This window comes from Motacilla alba, chromosome 14, assembly GCF_015832195.1.
Source record: "Motacilla alba alba isolate MOTALB_02 chromosome 14, Motacilla_alba_V1.0_pri, whole genome shotgun sequence".
Taxonomy (NCBI): domain Eukaryota; kingdom Metazoa; phylum Chordata; class Aves; order Passeriformes; family Motacillidae; genus Motacilla; species Motacilla alba.
Window position 1 is genome coordinate 1,849,459 of NC_052029.1, and position 20,648 is coordinate 1,870,106.

Here is a 20,648-nt window from a genome sequence, read left to right on the forward strand (position 1 = left end):
TTGGGGTACCACAGGAGGATCTTGGACTTGATGACCTTGGAGGTCTTTATCAACCTTAATGATTCTGTAAGCTGAAGATGGCATTGTCCCTCCCCCAGATGTCCCTCTGTCCACCCGTGAGCCTGAGCCTACAAGCTGGAGGAGTTTTCCCATTAATTATCCCTGGTGCTATCCTGGGATTTGAGCCTGGCAGCTGACAGCAGGGAGGGAACAGGGACAGTGACCTGCTCACCTCAGTGGGTGCCACCAAGAGGAGCCTTTGCCCATGTATGAGGGCAAAACCAAAATTAAACAGTGCTCCTGGAAGGCAGCTTGTGTCACAGCACCCAGGGGGGACAGGCAGCCACTTCTCCTGCCCACCAGCACACACGGGCAGTGGTCAGCTCCAGGCCCTCTCCAGAGATCCTGCTGCACCCCACAGCAGCCCCTGGAACCACATCCCAAAGGCACAGGCTGCTCCCTTCTCCTCATTCCCTCAGCATTTCTCTTCCTCCCCCTCCAAGTAGACACACAAACACTTCCTACTCTTCCACAGACACAGATAAAGATATTTATTCTCGTTTCTTCCAGAGGGGCTTGAAAAGGGAGGATTTGCAGGCAAGTGAAAGCTTCCCTTTGGAATCAGGGGTATGAAGCGTGGGCAGAGCACAGGCACAGGCAGCTCCTGCCATCCATCACCTGCCTCCTGCCCAGCTCCTGCCCAAACCAGGGGCTCTGGAGCCTTCCCAGCCCTTCAGGGAACGAACATGCTGGGCATGAACGGGATCCTTGTTGCTCCATCTGTGTGCAGAGAGCCCAGCCCAAAGAGAGGGTCTCTGTGTACCATGGGTTTATTTTCACAGCAAATTCCAGTGTAAAAATCCAAGAAAGGCCATCTGAGAGGTCACCTGCACCCTGGTGGTGGCATGGCCAGCACAAGCCATGCCCAGGAGCCAGAATTCCACGTTTCCACCTCCCCATGAGGCACAGAGAGCAAAGACAAACAGCACCACAAACAAAAGGTTGATTTTTCTGCTGGATTCATTCCCTCCCCCTCCAAAAAAAGCCATATGGTGCTTTGTGTATAGGGAGAGTTGCCATGGAGAGCCTGCAAGTCTGCCAGCACAACAGCCTGCATTAAGCTCACAAATTCCTGCCCAAAAGAGCCAAAAAACCCCCAGAGCCAAAAAATCTGAGACCTTTGGTGTGGAGTGGCACTCCCCATGTGGAGAGCACTGTCCCCAGGTGCAGAGGGAGCCACGTGGTGACAGCTGGAGGGGTTTGCTCCCCCCACACCAGGAACAGAGCCATGGGTGGCTGTGGGCCACCAGCAGCAGCACTGAACAGCCCCAATCTGTGGCACAGGCTGAGCACAGACCCTCACATTCCCTCTGCTCTCCACCCTGGAGATTAAAGTCAAGTCCCAGCTGACCCCTGCCCTGCTTCACATGCCCTTCTCCCTGCCCCTCACACCACAAAGCAGCCTTTCCTTGCTTACACCCATCCCTGATTTCTCTTTATCCTTCCCCACTGAGAGCTGATGTGGTCACAACACTTGGGGTCACCTCTGCCCTACTCTGCTCAAACCCATCTTGTGCCCAGGGCTGGGGGTGGCATCAGGGACTGCCTTTTGTCCTCTTAAGTATCCATGACCAGCTTCTCCTGCACTTCCAGCTCTGTCCATCACTCCCACTGCCAGGCCAGTCACATCCATCAACATCCAAAAACCTGAAAGGTAAAAATCAGACTCTGAGAGACCTTCCAGGCAGCTTTACTGCTAAACCACCACAGAATCATGGAATCACTCAGGCTGGAAAAGCCCTCTAAGGTCACCAAGTCCAACTGCTCTCCCAGCACTGCCAAGGCCACCATTAATCTATGTCCCCAAGTGCCACATCCACATGACTTTTAAATTCCTCCAGGGATGGTGAATCCACCACTGCCCTGGGCAGCTGTGCCAGTGCCTGACCATCCCTTCCATGAAGGAATTTTCCCAATATCCAACCTAAACCTCCCCTGGAGCAGCTTGAGGCCGCTTCCTCTTGTCCTGTCACTGGAAGCCACCATTTAAAAGCCATGTGGATGTGGCACTAGGGGACACGTGTCCGTGGTGGCCTTGGCAGTGTTGGAGGAATGGTTGGTCTCAATGATCTCAGAGGGCTTTCCCAAACTAAATAATTCCACGGGCTCTCCATGGGGGTGGACGAGACCTCTTCCCATGTCTTGTTGAGCATCAGAGCTCTCAGGTGTGCCAGAGTCACCTGGGCTCTCCCAGGAACCCTCAGGAACAGCAGTTCTGGGATAAAGCTCCTGAAATAGATTCTAAAAACTGCTTCCAGAAGGAAGGATGGCAGTGGAAAGGCACCTTGAGTGAAGGGCTGTGGGTACAGCAGTGACACATGGGTCACACAGAGCCAGTTTTATCAGCTTCATACAGGAGTGACCTAGAAAAAGAGCCTTTCAGGAGCATTTAAGTCATCTACCACACACTGTACACACTGCTGCAAGCCACAGAGCCTCCAGCTCCAAGTGATTCCAGCAGAGTGGATTTTGTGAGCTCACAGACCTGCACTGATCAGTGTGGGAATAAGGCTCGGAACCTGCCTGAATGGCACAGAACAAAACAGACCCCAAAAGGGAGCAGGACGAAGTTCTGGTTGGCTTAAGGGAGAAGAAGTGATGTAAATCCAGCTCCCTTAGTAGGAATGCTGCTGGAAAACAACACACAGCCAAGGATTTAAGACTTGCAGGAATTCAGGAGGATCCTGCACAGGGGAAGCCACTATTCAGTATTTCCAGAGGCAGCTCAGGGTCTCGTGCTGCAGCACCCACGTGGAGTGATCCCTGTGGGATAAAGCCAGCACCAATCCCACCCACCCACCTTTTCCTTCCCACTTCCAGAGTGGCCCAGGAGTACATTTATAATCTGATGCTCCCAGAAAATAGCAGCTTTCTGCCCCGTGCTTTCCCTGCAGCTCAGCTTCCCCGGAGATGGGCCAACGGAGCAGGAGCACCTACTGCACACTATCATTTCCCAAAAATGCCCCAGGAGAGGGAGCAAAGGCAGCCCAGGCTCCCAGGGAGGCAGTGGCAGAATAAGGTTGCTTACACAAACCTGGCTATTGCTCTTCAGCAGCCCCCCATTTCCTGAGCATCACTCTCACTGCCCAGGGCTCATCACACATTCCCTGTGATCCCCTTCCCAAGGCACAGGGCCTGCAGCCTCCTCCAGACACAGCATGGAAAGGAACTCCCTTCATGGCATGGAGGCCCTTTGGAGGCACAAATCCAGCTGCTCTCCCTTCATCCCAGAGGCCTGGTGAGCATCTGCCCCAGAGACAGAGCAGGAGGTCACCCCTGGCACCTGGAAACTGTGCTGAGTTGAGTTTCACACCTGGAATTTGTGCTGAGTTTAACACCTGGACTCTGTGCTAACACCTGGAATTGGGTGCTGAGTTTAACACCTGGAATCTGTGCTGAGTTGAGTTTAACACCTGGAATTTGTGCTAACACCTGGAATCTGTGCTGAGTTGAGTTTAACACCTGGAATTTGTGCTGAGTTTAACACCTGGAATTTGTGCTGAGATGAGTTTAACACCTGGAATTTGTGCTGAGTTTAACACCTGGAATTTGTGCTGAGTTTAAAACATGGGATCTCATTTTTAATTCCCAGCAATCTAAATGGTCTTTTCAGAGTGTGCCAGCCACCAAGCCAAACTCAGATTCCTGCAGGCTTGTCCAGCTCACTGCTGGAGGTGTGGAAAATGAGGTGCTGGCTAAGGCCAGCAGTGGCTTAGAGCCACTTTCTGATGGAGAGACTGATGCTCCAAATGAGAGATGCTCCAAAATAGCACTTGCTGCTGGTGAAGAGACCTTCTGATGTCCTCCAGCTCCTTCACTCCTTCTACTTCCAAATCTCCATGCTTCTGGAATCTAAGCTGGATTTTTAGACACTGGTCACAGAATCATGAATGCTGGAAAAGCTCCAAGGTCATCGAGCCCAACCATTAACCCAGCACTGCAAAGCTCACCACTCCCCATGGCCCTGCACTCCCTGCTCTGTGAACAGACTGAGGCAGGACCTCGAGAAGGAGCTCATGGAACCAGCAGAACATCCCAAGTCAGCTTCCAGGAGCACATCAGTGCTGACTCAACCCTGGGGACACCCAGGGCCACCCTCCTGTCAAGGGTTTGAGAACCCTGAAGGAGAAACTCCTTGAGATGCTCCACACCCAGGAGCTCACAGAAGACAATCTTATCTTCAGATATCTTATCTTTACATCTTTATATATTGTCTTTAATATATTTTATATTTTAATATGGATATATTTTATTTTATATTTACATATGATAAATATAAAAATATTTCCTAATTTATATATTTTATATATTCTTGTACATATTTTATCTTTTTATCTTTATATTTTATCTTATCTTTATATAAGATTGCCCCACAAGCAAAATAAAATTAAAGAGAACCCTAACTCAGGAACTCAAATGGAGCAGAGTTGTGACACCCCAGATAAGACAGGCAGAAACCAGGCAGTTCCACAGGCTGGGACTGACTGGATGCCCCCATTCCATCCTGAAGGCTCCAGCCTTCCAGCTCAAAGCTTCCACATGGAGAAATGAGGAGAAGAGTTAAACCCAGTTCAATCCTCCCCGGCTCAGAGCTTCCAACCCTGAGCCCAGGAAATGCTCACAACGTTCTTACCTCCAAGCGTGGCTGAATTTCATTTCCAGAGCAATGCCTGAGTGGTCCAGGCACAGCTTTCAGACCCACAAGGATTAAAGGTTACACTTTCAATAGCTACAGCACTTCCATCAACGTGCAGGCATTAGTTTTTGTCAGTCGGGTCTCACCTGTCATTTCTGCCCTCCACTAGCCACACCAAAAACTGACCACAATTAATGCCAAGCCTCTCCGAAGCTGTCACTGAGCCCGGGGGAGTGGTTTGGATCAGAACCACCCACATACCGCTGGGAAAGATGTCATGGACAGGAGAGCCGTGAGCCTGGGCGGGCACTACACACACCCCCTGCTCCAGCCTAGGCTCCAACCTCAACAACAGAGCTGCAAAATCAGCAATGCAAATTATTTATAAAGTTATTTCTAAAGCCTCTGATCTCAGACTTGCCCTCTATGTCCTGATCAGAACCCAGCCTGGGTTTAGGGAAAACTGGGGACAGAAAATACGTGAGAGGCACTAAACTACACCTGCAGGAAGAATTCTCCCCAAGGTGGTGCTCCACAGTTCTGAGCCATCTCTTGGAAATGATGACTGTGCTGCTCAAAAATGTCCTGTGTGTTACAGGGAGGGTTGAGCAGCCCTTGTGCCTTCCTGCTGCTTGGCCACAGTAGAGCAGTTTGGAGTCCCAGTCCTCCAAAATCCCCTAAAAGCTATGCAGAGGAACAGGAAGATGCTCCTGAAGGTGCATGTTTGAATCCCCTTCCGTTTGTCCCCCTAACTCCAACACTGCCAGAAAATCCCGTGGAAACAGAGCCAAACCATGTGCCACCTGTCACTGAGGGACAGGGGCGATACATTATTTAAAGTGCCTTTGCTCCAACTGCCTTCTGTATAGGAAACACCCCCCAAAATAAAACAAAATCATGGAGGGGGTCCTGTAAAATTTGGGTTTGATCCTTTTTCCAGCCATTATCCGTGCCTGACCCCTCCCCTGCAGGGGAAGGAGCACAGGGAGGAATTGGACCTTTCAGAGTAGGAGGGCTCCAGGAGGGCACCGAGGGGTTGAGAGGTGACAGACAGAACTGCTCAGGTTGGAGAAGATCTCCAAGATCATGGATTCCAAACATGGAAACAGGATCCAAACAAGCCATTACCCAGTTTCTCATCAGGAGTGGTTTTATTAGAAGCTGTCACATCATCTCTGCTGAGCTCTCTGGAATTATTAACCACATTAATAAAAATTCCTATTGCCTCGTTAGCAGAAGTCCTTCCTGTTCTAAAGAGGAATAAACTGCCCAGTGATTTACAGGAGCAGTTTGGACTGTAAGAGCTTGGAAAAGAGGATCATGAAGGAGAAAGACATTGAGGGACACAGGCACCAGGCCAGGAGGGGACGCAGCCTGGGACGGGCAGAGTGGGAGTGAGATGATGTGAGCTGTGCTCAGCCAGAACACCAGAGAATTGCAAAAATTGGTTTTTCCCAGTGTGTGGATGCCCACTGGAACCATCTCACCTGCCGCTCACCCACCCAGCTGCTTTCCAATCAGCCCTGATTTCCAGGAAATCCACATCACACACGGCCTCTCCTGTTCAAGGAAACACTCTGGAGAACAAAGCTTTTGCCACATCAGCCTGTCAGGGTGTCACAGGGGTGCCAGGTCACCCAGTGCAGTCACCAGCCCCCAGGCTGTGACAGAACCTGGGCATGGAGGAGCAGAAATCCCGGGTGAGTAATTATCTCTTTGTTAATAACTCTGGATTGACTGGATTCCTCAGGAGAAACAGCTGAGAGCTCTGCAGGGCTCCTTTCCTTCCCCCAAGCTGGGGCAGGGATCTCCTGAGCCCTGTCCAGGTGCTCCTGCTCAGGGGGAAGGACACATCCCCCACCTTCCCGGGCTGACCCAAGCACCGCCAATCCCTCACTCTGGCCGAACATCCAAACCCGAGACAGCAGAACAGGCAGGACAGAAACCACCCGCCACACCCACGCGGAGCCACAGCCCAGCCCAGCCCAGCCCTGCCCTGCCCTGCCTCCTCCCACGCACTCCCAAACCGCGGGCGAGCCCGGCTCCCAAAAGCATTCCCAGCACCAGATGTGGAGGAAAACAGCACAGCCCAGAAAGGGAATCCTGCAATGGAGAAACACAGGCAGGAGATGGAAGAGGAAAAATGTTATTTAACAGAACCTGCCTTCTCTTTTCTCTTTAGTCATCATCTCCAGAGAAGAGCATGCTAATGTTATAGATACATATTATAAAACTGGCTTTTCACAAATATTAAAGTGGATTTTATAGGTGTAATGTTAAAGAAACTTTGTTATAAATATGTAGTTTTTATTTCTGTTGTTAATTAAGCATGGACATAGTAGTGAAATAGCTGATAGAAGTGTGCTTGTGTTAAAATGCCTGCTTGGGTGGGATAACACCCAATGCACACAGGACGAGGACACCTGCACAGATCTGCCAGCTAGCAGCACTCACCATCTGAAGGCAGAGTGGACCAAGGCCCAAAAACTGGAGGTGATAAAAAAAGGACTAAAACCACAGCCAAGGAATACCCATGCTCTAAAAAAGTGGATCCAAGGAGGAGATATGCTCAACAGTTCTTAGAACATGTAAACTAGTTTGGGGAAAAGTTTACTATGCATAAGAGTCTATGAATATGCAAAGAGCTGATGGAATTAAAAGGTATTTAAGGGCTATCCCTGAAGGTAACAGGGTGCTCTTGGTTCAATGCCAAGATGCACCCAGCCATAATAACCTTTGCTGTATGGTCCTTGTTTCCCATTGTCCATCATTAAACTTCTTAAATTTTCACAGCAGAGTGAATGTGCTTTTCACACTAAGAGCTACTCCAAAGCTCCAATAAAGCACTGCTCTCCATTTTCATCTTCCTGGGAAAACAGGTAGTCCCTGCAGTGGGTTTTATCTTCCTTTCCCAGAAAAAAAATTGCTTTCTTTTGGGCATCAGATTTGTCTTTATCAGGCTAGGTTATGGTCTGTGGGTCAAATAGCCACCACATGTTTCCTTCACTTCGGGACACATGGAAGTCTCTCCACTCTGGAATTAGCTTTGATTTCCAGGAGATCTGGCTACACAGTAATGCTTTTCCCTCCCAAGGAATGCTGAACCAACAGTGATTTTTTGGGGATTTGATCCCAGCTTTAACCCCAGCTTAGAACCAGAACTCCCTTGGACTCAGGGTGTATTTCAGACCTCTTACACTCCACGGTGGTGACTGGACACAGCCAGATTTCTCAGGCATATGCTCCAAAGCAGGAATTCATAAAAGGGGAGAGATTCCTAAAGAAGGAATTCACAGAGGGGCAGAGATTCTGTCTTAGGCTGGAAGATGTGGCTGGGGATGTGTTTTCTGTTCCCAGCTGGCAGAGCTGGGGCAGTTCTCTGCAGTTCATGGGGCAGTTTGCTTTGTCTCTCCCACAACCCATCCTCCCTCCAGGAGATCCCTGCTGTCCATGGCCACTGAGTGTCCCTGCATGGCTGATCAAATTCCACCATCCCATGGGGAGATGCTCTGCCCAGGGCAGGAGCCAAGCATTCCTACCTGGATAGAACCTGACCCTGGGAACAGCACAGCAGCCTTTGCCCCCTGCATTCCCAGAGGAGCAGCTTTCTCCTGCCCTGCATTCCCAGAGGAGCAGCTTTCTTCTGCCCTGCATTCCCAGAGGGAGAGCAGGCCCATCTCCAGCAGCCCTGGAGCTCCAGAGGAAAACTCCACCCTTGTGCAGGATCCCTGCTCCAGCAGAGCCACAGCTGGCCCTGCAGGAGGGCTGAGCCACCATGGAATGGCACTGCTGCCACCACCCTGAGCCACAGGCTCTCTGCTCCTATTCTGACTCTGGCAGTGTTGTTTTGGATTATTGCATCTTTATTTCATTTTTATTTTCTTCCGTAGTAAAGAACTGTTGTTCCTACTCCCATATCTTTGCTGAGAGCCCTCTTAATTTCAAAATTATAATAATTCAGAGGGAGGGGGTTTGCATTTTCCACTTCAAGGAAGGCTCCTGCCTTCCTTAGCAGATACCTGGCTTTTCAAACCAAGCCAACCTCCCATTCCTGGCCCCCAGAGCCTCCACAGCATTTTCCAGCAGTGTGTTTGAGCCATTCCTTGCTGCTCTCATCCCAGAGCTGCCTACGGACACAGCTCTCCCAACACTTGTGCTCCTCTCCCAAAAGTAGGTCAATGCAGTATGTCATGTGCCAGGCTGCTTTTGGGAGGCACAGCTCCCTGTGAGGCACGGAGCCCCCGGAGCACAGCAGCCTCTCCCCCCGTCCACCCTTCACCCAGCTGCCACACTGATGAATTCACTACAAACAAGTGTTTATGGAAATCAAAAGAGAAATGCAAGTGAAGAAACTGCTCTGCTGAGCCAGAAGTGCCCTCCCCATCCCCACCGAGTCCTTGCCCTGGTCTATTGTTATTAGATCAAGTCCATTAATGGCTGAGTTCAATGATTCCAAAGGACTTTTCCAACCTGAATGATTCTATGTCTGTACTACAGCAGAAACAGGCACTTCAAAGAGCTCGAGAACGGTGTGATTGTGGTTCCACTCCCAGCTGCTCCACGGCTCCTCTCTGCCAGCAACTGGTCCAGCTTTCAGGGGGAACAGAAAATGTCCCTGGCTCATCCAAGCCTCCCTGCTCTCCCTGCCATGGGGAAGAGGCCTGCAGCCAGGATCTGCTGATCCTGGGAGCTGCACAGCTGGAGAGAAAGTTCTCCCCACACCCAGGAGCATTTTGGGGCTCCTGGGAGCAGAAGAGGGACTTTTCTTCTCCAGGGACAGTGAGGCTGGAGGAAAGGAGCACCCAGATGAATGCCCCTGCCCTGGGGCTGTACCTGTGTCCTGCTCTTCCCTGGAACAGCCTCCAGCTGGACTGGGTTCACACCTGCTTGGTTCTCCTGCTGTTTGCATCTCCACAGAGGACCAGCCCCTCACAGAAGGGTCTCTGTGCTCTGGATACACCCAACCCTTCTGTCAGGAGTGGGGTGGAGACAGACCCCAGGTCCCTGTGACCACAGAGCACCCCCAAAGCAGCTCAGCTCCATCCCTCACGCTCCTAACTCCCCATTCCCTGTAAGCACAGAGATACAGACTCAGCAGAACTCCAGAATCTTTGAGTCTGGAAAGACCTCTGAGATCATCAGGTCCAATCTGTGCCCAGTGCCCACCTTGTCACCAGCCCAGAGCAGTGAGTGCCACATCCAGGCTTTCCCTGGACACCTCCAGGGATGGGGACTACAACACCCACCTGGGATGGGGACTACAACACCCACTTGACCCTCCCTAGCACAACTTGAGGCCATTCCCCCTGATCCTGTCCCTGTTCCCTGGGAGCAGAGCCTGACCCCCACCCATGTCCACCCTCCTGTCAGGAGCTGTGCAGAGTCAAAAGGTTCCCCCTGAGCCTCCTTTTCTCTGGGCTAAAGAACCCCAGTAAAGCCCTCACACATTTTTATGGGAAGGCACAGTAGTTTTCAATACAATCCTCTAAGCACCACTATTTCAAGGGAAAAAAAATCCAAATTAATTTCAAGAAAGCCTTGGCTGCTCCTGTCTCTGGCAGAAGGGGGCACAGACAAGCACATGGACCCCAAACCTGACAAGCACAATCCTGGTGCTACAATCATCCTCCTGCACCACAGAGATGAGCAGAATCCCCAGCTCCCAAGAACAGCACAGGGATTATATTTTTTTCAAGTATCCATATAAATTTTAAAGAGTCATTTAAATCTCCACTCCTTTCAGGGGCAGAATTAACACTCATCTTCCTAAAGTCCTTATCCCCACCAGCAGTATGTATAGCACATCCATATGGATCTGCCAGAGCACAGCAAGATGCAAAGGCAAAAATAAAAAAGCAGAAGACATAATGAGAGCAATTTGGGTTTTATTCTCGCTCATGAATCAATCTTGATTTCCCATTCACGGCAGCCCCCGGTCCCTGCACGCCAGCTGTACACAAAGAGGCATCTGTCCTACCTTCAGCCATCAAAGGAGCTGTGTCCCTGTGGATGATGCTTCAGCCAGGGTTAGGAGCAGCAGGAGCAGCGGGGAGGCTCCACTGCAGCAGTGCTGCATGAATCCAGGGATCAGCAGATCCCAGGGGAACGTAGGAAGTGCTCAGAGCGGTGCCAGCTACTCATCGAGTTTAGTCAAATGTGCACACGAGCTCTGCTTCCATCTGCCGAGCCCTGGGCAAGGCTTTCCTTCTCAACAGCAAAAGCTGCAGTATTCAACTGGGCCTGGCCACCCCCTGTTGCAAATCCACTGCACCTGCAGCAGCCAGGTGGGGCAGAGGGCACCGAGGATGCCCACAGACAGAAATAACTGCGGGACTGGGAGCGGAAGGGAATGCAGGCTTTGGCTTCTGGAATTATCCCTGGGCGAGGGAAGCTTTCCTTTTGCGTAGCAAAACCCATCTGCAATGCAGATCCTACAGAGGGGGGAAAAGCCTCCACACACAGCAAACAGGGGTTACCTTACTGGGTATCCAACACCTGGGAATGCCCCCAGGAGCCAGCGGGATCCAGGTCACCGGGGCAGCCAGCCTGGCTCTCCCACACCCACCCTGAGCCACCTCGTGCTGCCCTGCAGTGGCTCTGAGTGGCACTGAGTGGCTTCTGGGCACGCTGGGCTCTGAGTGCTTCTGACAGCTTCCGAGTGCTGTCACATGCCGAGCACAGCCAGGGCAGTGGGAGCAGGGAATGTGGCACACAGCCTGCACGTGGGAAAACGCTGTGGATCTGGTTTTGGGAGCTCATGTGCAGCTCCCTCGTGGCTCTAAGCCTTTAAGGTGCTGTGGGAAAAATACTAAAGGTGAGAAGCTCAGGGCTTCTAATTAAAACAGGGGGATTTCCTTTCAGCTTCACCAGTGCGTTATTTGAAAAATGCCTAAAAATTGGTGGATTGGATTCTGCCTCTTCTTACCTTTACTGTTTTTCCCACAAGGTACAACACTCACATCCCTCATTTGGAGAAGGGCTGCATGTGGCCTTTCCTCTCAGGAAATTCCCAGCTGACACTCAGCTGCCAGGAGCTCACCAACCTTTCTGGACCAGGCTGCAGAAACCCTGGGAACATCCCCCTGAGATCCTCCCAGGGATGCTCCAGGATCAGAGAGCAGAAACCCTGGAAATGCCCCCTGAGATCCTCCCAGGGATGCTCCAGGATCAGAGAGCAGAAACCCTGGAAATGCTCCCTGAGATCCTCCCAGGGATGCTCCAGGATCAGAGAGCAGAAACCCTGGAAATGCTCCCTGAGATCCTCCCAGGGATGCTCCAGGATCAGAGAGCAGAAACCCTGGAAATGCTCCCTGAGATCCTTCCCGGATCAGAGAGCAGAAACCCTGGGAACACTCCCTAAGATCCTCCCAGGGACGCTCCAGGATTAGAGAGCAGAAACCCTGGAAATGCTCCCTGAGATCCTTCCAGGGATGCTCCCAGGATGGGGAATGGAGAGCTGCAGCCCCACAAAGGCTCTGCCAGCTCCAGTAGGAGCAGTGTGGTGCTCCCACCCAGGCTCCAGGCAGAGGCACAGCCTGACCCCCCAGCCCTGTATTTGCTATTCAGCATCCTGCCCTGCCTGCTCCAGCTTCCCAGCTCCAGGCTTTTCCCTCCAGCCAGCCTTTGGAAGTGTCTCTGGGGAGATGAAGGTGCTCCTCCTGCTCCAAGCCTCTTATTCAGCCCCTGGAGTATCTTTCCCTTGGCACAGTGGATTTGTGATCCAGCTCCTCCAAGGCTGGCACTGCCAGGGGTCTCCCAGGTCTTCCTCCTTGCCAACAGGAACTCTCAGAGTTTCCATGTTTGGGTGTTGGCTCTCAAGCTGGATTCTCCATCTCCCCAAATCCAACGGGCTTTTAGTTGAAGCATTTAAAAAATAAACAATATTAAAAAACAGAGCTGTGACTAATTCCATCCTCGGGCCCTCCCTGAGCTCCTGGACACATCCATCCCTCCATGGATGCACTGTCTGTTCTCAGTGCACAGGGGCCCCTTTGTTCAGGGATCAGAAGCCGAGGCAGAAGGGCTGGATGAGGCTGGGAGCTCCAGGAATGCACCTTTCCCTGCCTGGCACAGAGGTCCCTCAAGTGGCTGCCACCTCCAGCAGTCCCCCTGTGTGCAGGGACACCTCCCACGGCTCCTTCCCTGCAGGCTGCTCCCTGGAAGACAGATGTTACAGATGTTTTAGCTCCTAGGATGTGTGTGAATGACACAACTTGTTCCTTACCCTTGTGAGCTGCAGTGTGAGCACGGAGATGTTCAGAGGGACCCCTGCAGAAACGCCAGGTGTCCGAAGCTCTGGAGGTTTTTAATACCTGGACAAGGGAAGGACTCTGCTGGTGAGCACAAGCCTGGCTGTGTGCCTGCACCCAGCTGTGCCTGATCCAGTCTGCCACCAAACTCCCCCTCCAGCTGCTCCTGCATCCAGGACCCAGAGGAGCAGAGCTGCTCCTTGGTCCAGGCACCTCAGCTTGTGATTGCAGCCTGGAATGTCACCGCCCCATCCCAGGGCAGCCCCTTGCACACAAACAGGCTCCTTCCTGCCAGGCTGAGTTTTCCAAGGGGCTGGGATGTGACCCCTGGTTCCTGCTTCTCCCTGAGGAGATCCTCCATCAGCTGGAGCTCCTCACTGGGATGATGCAGCAGTCACTCTGGCTCCCTCCCTGGTTTTTTTTCCCTTGCATCTCACTGATGGTTGTGGGAAATATTTTTTTCCAGTCAAGAAAAAGAGGGAAATGTGGGAAATGAATTTGTAGAGAATTCTCAAAGCCTGACAGAAGGCTCACATAGTATACATCTGTATACAAACCTCGAAATAAAAAATACTAACTTAGAAATACCATAGGATAAGAATGACATTATTAAGAGAGAAATAGAACTAGAAACAAGTTTCAAAAAATAACCTTACAAATAAAACTAGATACTTTGGAGAAACAGAACTATAAAAGATACATTGTAGTAACACCCATGAAGAGTAATTTTAAATTATTAGCTTTAAGACATTTACAGTGTAGTGTAACAAAACCTGATAGACCAAGAAATGCTTATAATTTATAATTAAGCATTTATAATTGAGCAATGATTAGCTTCTGATTATAATAGCATAAATTATAACATCTGTATTGTCTCACCCTTCACATAAGACTGAAAATAAAATAAAAATTTTTAAAACACCTCTCAGCTACCCCATCTCAAAGTCAAAAAAAAATCTTAATCCAACAATGGTAGCCAGATGCACCAGGTCTTCCTCTGGCTGAGAACTCTCCAGGCCTCAAATCCACCTTTTTAAGCATCATACTCTCCTGCATTACCTCTCCTTCATTACCTCCTTCCCTCCATTTTCAGTTTCTCAGGTTTTACAAGGCAAGGCTGTAAGATTCCACTTCTCAGAGTTCTTTATCCCCCCTGACACGCTGCCAGCGCGGGATCCACGCTTCCCCTCTGCTGTGCAGACTGGCCATCACTCAGGCACCTCCACACAGACTGCAAAAGCAGGCAAGCCACTCCCTGAGGAGCAGGGAGGGACAAGGGGATCCTGTCAGACCAAGCCTCTTCCTGACCCAGAGATGGGGCAACTGAGAGGCGTTTTAGAAACTTTTATTCCATTTTTATTCTCATGTGAAGGGTGTGGTTGTGTTCGAGGGTCCCCAGGATGAGGGAAGAGATGAGAATCTTGACTCCATGTTTCAGAAGGCTGATTTATTATTTTATGATACAGATTATATTAAAAATGCTATACCAAAACTATGCTAAAGAATAGAGAGAAAGGATTCATCAGAAGGCTAGAAAGGGATAGAAAGGAATGAATAACAAAAGCTTGTCACTGCTCAGAGCCAATGATTGGTCATCAAGTAGAAACAACTCACATGGACCAATCAAAGATGCACCTGCAGCATTCCACAGCAGCAGATAATTATTGTTGTTCTTTTCCTCTGATGCTTCTCAGGAGAAAAAATCCTGGCAAAGGGATTTTCATAAAATATCATGGTGACAAAGGGTGAGACAATACAGATGTTATAATTCACACCATCACAATCAGAAGCCAACTATTTCCTAATTACAATACACCATAAGTGTTTCTTGGCCTATTCTTTGGCCTAGTCTTTTTTGTAAGGCAGGGAGGGACAAGGGGATCCCAGCAGCCACGAGCAGCTAGGGCAGGAACACAGAGACCAGGGGCAGCTGAACCTGTCCCAGCAGCTCCTCTGTCCCCAGAGCCCCAGGCCTGAGAACAGAGCTCAGGACCTGAGAGCCACAGGCTGAGCACCTCCCAGAGCAGGGAAAGCCTCTGGAAGCCCTCCCTGGCCATCCACACTGCAGGCATTAAAAAACCTACATCCATGTGAACCTACAAAAAACTACACCCATGAGAACCACGCTGTCCCATCCAGCCTTCACTGTGGGAGGGCAGGAGGCAGCCACGAGTGGCTAAAACCTCTCCTCAAAGCCTCAAATCCCAGTCCCTGTGCTCTGCCCCTTCACAGTCAGCATCACCCGGCCAGACAGAGACAGAGCTGGCCCAGGGCAGTGCAGAGGTGGCCCTGGGGCTTTGTGTGGGCTTCAGTGGCTCCTGCTCCAGGCTGGAGGCACAGCAAGCAGCAGGAGCCCTGCATCAGCCTGTTCCTCAGGCAGTGGGACATGCCCTGGCACAGGGACGGGACAGGGAGCTCAGCATCCTGCATGGAAAGGCCAAGTGGACACACAGCTGTGAGAAATGGAGCTGACAGAGGAAATCTGGCTGGGTTTGTAACTGCACCTTCAGTTTGCCAGGCTCCAGGCAAATCCCAGCTGCTCTCCTAAGGGAGCTCTCCAGAGAGGGGAGAGGCAGAGAAGAGTGGGACATCCTCAGAAATAAACCCTGCATTAACACAGACACCAAAAGGACCAAGCTGACACCAGCTCTCTCTTCTATGACTGACCCAAGAATTACAGAGCACCAAGAAATCCAGCAGAGCATTCCCTGACTAAAAATAGGCCCAGCCAATTAACAAACCCTGTTAAAAGGGCCACCCAGCAGCAGCATGACCTCTGCTTTGGTTACAAAGGGATGATCAATATTGACTGTCTCAAGAGCAGCAGCAAATCCTTCAGGTGGCTTTAATGTGAGCAATGCTCAGCTGTAAGACTCGAAGAACCTCCTCTGCTTGCTGCCCTGGGCTTCTTTCATAACCAGTTAATGCCATGTGTTGTTAGAGAGCTCAGCCCTTCCTAACCACTGTAATAAACACATATCAATCTCTTTCAAATTTAATAAATAGAGCCCCTAAAAGCTTTGCCTGGATCTGCTTTTCCCATTCAATTACCAGAACACAACACCAAAGTGATGAATTATTGAGGAGAAACACGAGCCTGGGCTTTCACAAACGCTCTACTCCAATGGCAATTTATTACAAATTAATAGTGTGCTGCAGCTCCTCCTGCTTCCTGGCAGCTGGGAACTGGTCAGAAAACTTGGGAGCTGCCATGAAACACTGCAGCCCTGAGCTCAAATCATCCTGGAGGGGTTTGGGTGGGAAGGGAGCTCAAAGCTCCAAGGCTTTGGACAGCACTGTCAGGGATGCACAGGGGGGATTGTTGGGGGGGTCTGTGCAGGGCAGGAGTGGGACTGGATGCTCCCCTCAGTCCTCTCCAGCTCAGGATGTTCTGTGCTTCCAGGATTCTAAGTCAGAGGAGGCCAAGGTCTGGAGAGTCCCAATCCCACAATCACCTTTTCTGCAGCTGCATTTTTGCAGTATTTTGGCACTCCTTACTCCATTTTGGGTAACTTTTGAATCCCATTCCAAGTCCAACACCTCCCACTGTCCCAGGTTGCTCCAAGCCCTGCCCAGCCTGGCCTTGGGCACTGCCAGGGATGCAGGGGCAGCCCCAGCTGCTCTGGGCACCCTGTGCCAGGGCCTGCCCACCCTTGCAGTAAATAAATAAATTAATCAAGAGGCGGTGGAACTGGAGAGAAGAAGGAGGGATGGACAACTAACAGAACAACAGGAGAAAACTGCTTTGAGGGGTTTTTACTCCTGGAAGAGCACAGTTTGTATGAGAAGGATGGTTCTTTCCCACCCTTGCAGCACACTCCATGGGCAGGGCTGGCAGCAGGGCCGGAGTCCCAGATAAGCATCTCTGAGCAGAGCTGACTATTGTGCAAGGATGATAATTCACATTTGCACATTCAGAACTCCAGCTGCTCAGAAGGGAGATTCCAAGATTTCTGACACCCTGCCCATAACAGCATGCCTGGCCCAAAATGACCCTCTGACACTCTGAGAGAAATCCCAAACTGAAAAAAAACACCTTTTCTGCAGCAAAGGGGTTCAAATGGCAACCAGCCAGAAAGACACTTCACATTTCACCAAGCTACTGCTCTGGAAGCACTTGCAGGAAGCCCTCAGGAGCCACGTGGGGATTGGTACTGGCCTGCTGCAAGATCATCCTGACTCCAGCCAGGGAGTTCAAAGATTAGTTTCATGTGCTGCTTGCTAAAGACCATCTGAGCATGCTGATCCTCCAAACACTTGGAGTGAAGGTTATAAATGCATTGGTAAATTCACCAGTGAATTGGTAAATGCATGGTAATTTCCATTCCAGCGGAAGGTGCCCTGCACATGGCAGGGGGTGGTGTGAGCTGAGTGTTAAGGCCCTTCTGAGCCAAACCATTCCATGCTCAGTGCCAGTGTTTGGAAGATGTCAGAGCCAGCAGCACACAGACACCTCCAGCAGCATGGGAGCCCCTCCATCAGAGCAAGAACCCCAAAACCACAGGTGACAGACACCAAACCAGGAGGGACTTCTCAGTGATGTTTCTTTGTAGGAAGGAGCTTTCCTGATAAACAACAAAACATGGAACCACCACCACCACTGCTGTACCACCTTTTTTCAACCTCTATTAAATGTCCCCAACCTCTCCCCCTTCCCCTCCACCCAGCACAGAGCAGGAACTCTCAGAAAACCAAACCCAGATGGTTTTCCCCAAGCTTTTCCTTCTCTTTGAACAATCTTCTCAGCTCAACCATGGTGTTAAATTTGTCCAGTTCCCATTCTCACTCACAGCACAGCAGGAAACTCACCTCCATTTTTGATGGCTCTGATGCCCCGATGGAAATCTTCGAAGCTGATAACTCCCAATCCACTGGGATCCAGGTATTTTGTTAGGTCCTTTACCTGCAACCAAAAAAAGGAGAGTTACCTCTGGAATCCTTGCAGGAAACAGCAGCTTCCAGCACAGAAGCACCTTGCAACCAACTTTTTCTTCTTTATCAGAAAGATTTGACCAAATAACAGTGAATTTCTTGAGCTGACCCCAAACTGTGTCTGTTCTCCTTGAAGGGAGCATAAGTAATCAGTGCAAAGGGGTTAATTAGGACTTGGTTGGTGTTGAAACTATTGCTTAGCCTTGAAGCATCACTTCAGGCAGTGTCTCCTGCAACATGGGCCTGCTTTGCCAGGGATTTGTTTATTTTTTTGGGTTTTAAAGAGGTCCTGTCTTAATTGGGAAACTCTGTAATAGGCTGCCTGGTAGGAGGGCCCAATTAAGGGGATTTGGTGATAATGAACTGCTCCATGTTACAAATTTAGGCCGTATAATTGAAACATTTTCCCAATTAGACAATGCCTGAGGGGGAGGGAATCACGTCAGGCCAGGGTTGGGATGGGGGTGCTGCAGCAAAGGGCACTCTGAGACCTGCTGAGGATGGTCTGGGGTGTTCAAAGACAATGGAAAAAGGGCAAAACCACAGGGCCCAAAGGGTCTTAAAAAGGTGCATCTGGTTCCTTCCTTCCTTCTGCCATGAGCAGAAAATCCTTCACACCAGCTGCTTCTCAAGCTCAACCAGACGTTTAGCCCTCATTTTAAGAGTTTTGAGGCACCTTTGTGTATTTTTGTAGCACATCCTTCAGCTGAGGAGCAATCCCAGGAGGAAGATGGTGAGGTGAGAAAGGTGAGCTCCATACCCCAGAGCTGCCCTCACCTGCCACACACATCCTCCTCCTCCTCATGCACAGGAGGGAGTCTCCAGGGCTGCATTTGTGCAGTTTCAGTTTGGGGTTTCAGTTTGTTCTCGGGGAAGGAGCTGGTGAATCACCAAACCTCTCCTTTCACACAGGTCCCAAAGGAGACTCAGGGCCCAGCCCATGGAGCTCAGAGCTGCCCTGCTCACCCTGCAGCAGCACTGGGGGGCTGGTCTGAGCTCTTCTGGTTTTCTGAAAGCCAGCTCTGTGTTTCTCTAGGACAATCACATCTACAGCACACTCAGGGCTCTTCACTCACGGCTCCACGTGCTTTAGTCATCCCACATTGCCACAGGAGCAGCAAAAATTCCACCGGCATGGAGGAACCCACAGGGCTGAGACCATAAAACATGGAATCACAGAATATCTTGAGTGGGAAGGGACCCCCACGGATCATCCAGTCCAAGCCCTGCACAGACACCCCAACAATCCCCCCTGGGCATCCCTGGCAAAGCTGTCCAAGCTCTCCTGGAGCTCTGGCAGCCTCAGGGCCATGCCCATTCCCTGGGGAGCCTGGGCACTGCCCAGCACTCTCTGGGGTGCCCTTCACTCTGGGGAAGAACTTTTCCCAAAATCCCAAATCCCAAAAAGCCTGAGCCTGCCCTGGCAGAGCTGCAGCTGTTCCCTGGTCCTGTCACTGAATTGCAGGCTGTGAGAGTGCCACGAGAGGAAACCCAACCCCCCCAGGGCACAGCCATGCCCACCTGCCAGCTGACTCCAGCTGAAGCTGGACATCAGGAGGAATTTCTTCCTAGAAAGGCGGGTCAGGCATTGGCAGGGGCTGCCCAGAGAGGTTTGCAGTCTCCATCCCTGCAGGTGTCCAAGGAAAGCCTGTAAGGGGCACTCAGGGCTCTGGGCCGGTGGCGAGGCAGGGATGGGTCACAGGTTGGATCTCAGAGCTCTTTCCAAGCTGACCTGAGATTCTGTGACTGGGAGAAGACAACACAAACACCTTCTCCAGTTCTCTAGAGCACTTTTTTTGGCAGACAGACCTCCTAAACTCACATGGCACTCATCATCTTGGGTGAGTCAGGTTTCTTGTATGTTAAACAAAGGTATTTGAGACTAATAAAAACAACTCGTGGGAATGTGTCGGTTCCAGTTAATGCATCTGGCAGCTGCCTGGATTAAGCTGTCACTTAATTTGTTATCTGTGTACAGAGATAACAGAAAGGCAAGTGACATTTAATCAGACTTGATAAGCCTATAAGGGAATAGCATGACACACTCTAAATTACAGTTTCTGTGGTTTGCAGTTCCTCAGGACCCCAAAGGGCTTCAGACCCTGGTGCCAATGCCACAGCAGGGCACCTCACCCACCCAGAGCTCAGGCAGGACACACAGGGAGGTATCTGCTCTGTGCAAAAGAGGAAAAATAATAAGGTTTTTAAATTGGGGTTGTGGGCAGGGGGGAAATGGAAATGGTTCTGAAAACTTCCCAACCTGGACATCATGGATGCAAACAACAAAGGGCACACGGTGAAGAAGTTGGAGCCTGTGGCAGTCTCTGTGCTGATCCAAACCTGCATTTGCTGGCCAGGCTTAAAATCCCCATTACCACTGGAGACACCACCACCAGGCTGAGGTGGGTGCTGCTGCCACTCCAAAGAACCCACAGACAGAAACAATAATATTTGCTGTGCCTGGACTCCTCCTCTCACCAAGCATCACCCAGCAACGGAGCTGGAGCCCCTCTGCTCTGGAGCCAGGCTGGGAGAGCTGGGGGGGCTCACCTGGAGAGGAGAAGGCTCCAGGGACACCTCAGAGCCCCTGCCAGGGCCTAAAGGGGCTCCAGGAGAGCTGCAGAGGGACTGGGGACAAGGGATGGAGGGACAGGACACAGGGAATGGCTCCCACTGCCAGAGGACAGGGATGGATGGGATATTGGGAATTAGGAATTGTTCCCTGGCAGGGTGGGCAGGCCCTGGCACAGGGTGCCCAGAGCAGCTGTGGC

At 50.9% G+C, this 20,648-nt stretch overlaps 1 protein-coding gene across 4 annotated transcripts in view; it reads right to left on the reverse strand.

Annotated features, from left to right (window-relative positions):
* Window positions 1-20,648, reverse strand: part of RAB11FIP3 (RAB11 family interacting protein 3) — a 79,106-nt gene that overhangs the window by 40,741 nt on the left and 17,717 nt on the right. For 3 of the 4 annotated variants that reach the window (XM_038151292.1, XM_038151293.1, XM_038151294.1), the window contains one exon: window positions 17,755-17,848. In XM_038151292.1, the coding sequence (XP_038007220.1) occupies window positions 17,755-17,848 (94 nt within the window). Of the gene's footprint in view, window positions 1-10,673; window positions 11,014-17,754; window positions 17,849-20,648 lie in introns of those variants that run through there. The other variant, XM_038151295.1, reaches the window with a different exon arrangement.